We start from the raw sequence: 3,700 nt of genomic DNA on the forward strand, positions 1-3,700 counted from the left end.
TGACTTCAATGTTAATTCTGGCCTCTTTGCCCATTTTCGTTGGGCTGAATGCTTTTCACTACAGACAGAGGAACAAATGGTCATGTCTTTGCACTAAAATTTGTATGAGGTTGACCACCAAAATTTTGAGATGATGAAATTTAATGGTGGTCTGCCTCCAAAATCCAAAATAAATATGCCCGCCGCTGGTACACAAAGGCAGTGTATTTTAACGGACAGTCGAATGGATATATCTTAGGAATTGTAGCACGCAGGTACAGTTTCTTGACAGTTTATAATAAAGGATCATCTAGGGTTGTTGCTTATATAGATATAGTGCCATAACTGTAAATAGTTTTCGAGAGGTTTATTTTTTAGCTCGGGCCACCCTACCCTTTGATCCAATTTTCTTCAGCCTTTGACTTGCAGCAGATCCTCGTCAGAATTTGCATTCATATCTATTCCACCGTCAATCTTTTGGCTAAAAAGAATTGATTATTCGTCTGATAACGTATTACTATCCATTTTGTTTTTGCTTTCAATTTAATTGTACTTATCCAATCCAAAATGGCGGCAGTATAAACAATGCCTTCACGTGATTAATTCGGTAATTTTCGTTATTTGGCAATTATCGAATCATTGTTGACTTTTAATGGAAGAGTCCATTTAATTTAAGGGTGATTAAAACTATGACGTTGTATATGTCAAATATAAACCTTCTCTCCTTTGGATTGATATGATAGAGAAAACTTGGGCTTCGCCCGCGTGTTCTCTATCATATCAACCTCGGGTAGGTTAATATCCTATACTGACCCACGGCATTTCACATATCAACCCTCGGTTAGGGTGATATTTATCTCTTATGAATTGAAAAAAAAAACTATAGTTAGTCATTATTACACTGCCACCAGGTTTCACAATTCGTATCATGAGTGAAATATATATAATAATCAACAATATGGTAAAATTTAAGAGCTAACAGTTGTTTATCAAATTTCTTGCGTGGAACCTAGAATCGTTGATAAACGAACATAGCTATATATCATATTTGTCATAAATGCTGATCAATAAGACGCGATAATCAAACTCATATGCAGCCCCGAGTAGATACTGTGAAAGAACTATTGTTTAAATCGGTGTTCTTGATAACTTCAGTTACATGTAGTTAGTAACAGATGCAGGAGTTATTTAGCATAGCCATGAAGTTTAACAGATTCGGAAGAACATTTTTATTACTTATTGGAATCACGTTTCTAATTAATTTGTTTATTTATGAATTTTCTTCGTCAGGTAAGTTCAATTTAAATATAGGTATTATTATTATATATTTCCTTCTATATAATTTAAATATATACATTATTATTAGATGTTTCTTTTTGCACAATTAAACAAGCTGTTGTCATGCACGATACGTCAACAGTTTGCAAGCGATGGACAGAGAACAAGTTAAAAACTCTATGACATTCTCCATGAAGTTACGTTCAAATACATGCCAATATCGACCAGAACCAAGATCATTGGGATGTCTATACTAATATTTGTGACTGTCGTTTGTCTGTCTGTTTGTCTGTCTGTCTGTCTGTTCGGGGTTGGCGGCTACACTAGGTCTGCCCCGAGTCTGAAATTTGGGGTATAGGGGTAGCTCGGACCGGGGAGTAACAAAGGCCAGGTGGCGTTAGTCTACCACTTCCGGTTTCGGGGTTATGACCCCCGAGCGAAGCCGGATATCCTGCTAGTAAACATATATTTTCAGTTTTATCCAAATCGGATCAAGATTGTGATCTCTAGAAAGGTCCTCAACCTTGGTATTACATGCTGTTACATATAACATATTCTTTCGATTAGCTGCGAATTTAAGGGCCCGGGTAGACGATCTTCTCGGGCAGTTTAAATAATTTTAATAACAAAAATTTCGTTTAGACTTTTATTCTTCTCAATTTATTATTCCAGCAGGAAACAATGTTATTCTTCAAACGATTAATTTATTTCGGGTAAGTAAAATCAGCCTTATATACAAATTATTTTCACATGGTATTTTATGATACAACCCAACAGTCTCAAATGGCCACATTATCCTTAATTTATATAGAATCAATTAAGACATTTTACATTTCTATTTCCATTGCGATTTTCCATCACATTTCTTTCTTTAATTAAAAAAAAAATATGATTTTCCTTTTTGTTTAGTCTAAACCAACAGATTATATACAGCTAGAATTGTCAGAAAGAAGGAATAATATGAGTAATTTCTGTCATCGACAAGTTTCTCAAAACACCACGAAGAGCACACTGAAAAAAATGAAAAGGAATTTAATGTATTCCCCAGAGAAGAAGTTTTTATATTGTCCAGTGGCAAAAGTAGGATCCACATTTTGGCTACGTTTGTTCTTAATTTTGAATGGCGTCTCTAAAACAAATAACCCATTTAATGTTTCAGAAAATATTTACAGTAAAAATTACACCGCAATAAAAGAAGAAACAACGGTAATACGAAATTCCTTAAAGTTTATTATGGTCCGTGAGCCATATTCTCGTCTTTTGTCCGCTTACGCCAATAAACTGTTTGACATAAATCCAATATATTGGTCAGGGTACGGACGAAGGGTTATCAAAGTTGTACGGAAAATCCCGAGTAATAAAAGTTTATCTTGTGGGCATGATGTCACATTTCCAGAGTTAGTTCGTTACGTCGTAAAACCAAGCGCCGTGAAGGACAGTCATTTTATTCCTATTTCAAACGTGTGTAGTCCTTGCGCCGTAAAATATGACATCATAGGTAAAATGGAAACATTTAAACGGGACACTTTGCATGTTCTGGGCAGACTAAACTTGACCCAGTTAGTAATGTCTGGGGTATTACAAGCAATGAAAGAAAGTGTGGAGATTGATGCTATCAAAAGCAGTACGAACAATTTGATGAATTATCTCTCGAAAGAAGGAACACTGAAATGTGTAACTCATGAAGAGGCGTTTAAAAGAAAATGGCGGAATTTGCAACTTAGGGGAATCATAGGAAGTGACGTCAAATACCCTTTTAAGAAAGGTGAAGAGGAGACAATAACTCGCAGTCAAATATTAGCAGTGTTTCAAAATGCTTCAAGACGTTCCGGAAGTCGAGAATCGCGTCGCAAAAACCGCGAACTGTCCTTATTCGAAGCTTACAGCAAAGTTGAAAAGAAGTATTTAATCCAGTTGAGCAAATACTTTAAAAATGATTGTTCAGCTTTTAGTTATGAATGCAGACCAAGCAAAATTTTTCAGAATAACCAAAATCCGCACACCAATTTTTTTGAAATAGAAGGGTTATAATTTTGATATAGAAGGGTTACAGCTTTGATACATAAGGCTAATAGTGTTTTCTTCATGTACACCAATAACTATATATACTCTTGAAAACAAGTAGTGGATATTGAAATGAAAATACCTATGCAGGTTGTGATATGATATAAATAGTCATGGACACTTGACATGCTTTGAGAGTATATTCACAGAGAACTTATCGCCCCAATAGAACTACTGAGCTGGATGTGGGACACCCAATAGCGCCATACACGTGGGAGGGGTTCAATGTCAAATTTAACACTTCAAGGAAGGGTTGATGAAAACTGCCGCGTGCTGGTTTATCCTATCCATGTTTGCTTTCCTATCGGTTCTTGCATAAGATTTACTGTTTAGCGTATCTTTGCTTTAGCGTGTTACGTTTAATTTGCAATGAGAGGTC

At 35.6% G+C, this 3,700-nt stretch overlaps 1 protein-coding gene across 1 annotated transcript; it reads left to right on the top strand.

The window, feature by feature from the left end:
- Positions 1 to 1,097: 1,097 nt before the first annotated feature.
- Positions 1,098 to 3,438, top strand: LOC126832388 (carbohydrate sulfotransferase 10-like). The gene is made up of 3 exons (XM_050563147.2): positions 1,098 to 1,269; positions 1,930 to 1,970; positions 2,167 to 3,438. Exons 1-3 carry the CDS (start codon positions 1,155 to 1,157, stop codon positions 3,286 to 3,288), a joined length of 1,278 nt encoding a protein of 425 aa, XP_050419104.1. The 5' UTR covers positions 1,098 to 1,154; the 3' UTR covers positions 3,289 to 3,438.
- The last annotated feature ends 262 nt before the right edge of the window (positions 3,439 to 3,700 follow it).

Source organism: Patella vulgata, chromosome 9 (assembly GCF_932274485.2).
Source record: "Patella vulgata chromosome 9, xgPatVulg1.2, whole genome shotgun sequence".
Classification (NCBI taxonomy): domain Eukaryota; kingdom Metazoa; phylum Mollusca; class Gastropoda; family Patellidae; genus Patella; species Patella vulgata.

Coding starts and splice junctions, on each gene's coding strand:
- LOC126832388 (XM_050563147.2), top strand. CDS start 1,155: ATGCAGGAGTTATTTAGCATAGCCATGAAGTTTAACAGATTCGGAAGA. Junction 1,270..1,929: donor TTATGAATTTTCTTCGTCAG/GTAAGTTCAATT, acceptor TTATTATTCCAG/CAGGAAACAATGTTATTCTT. Junction 1,971..2,166: donor AAACGATTAATTTATTTCGG/GTAAGTAAAATC, acceptor CTTTTTGTTTAG/TCTAAACCAACAGATTATAT.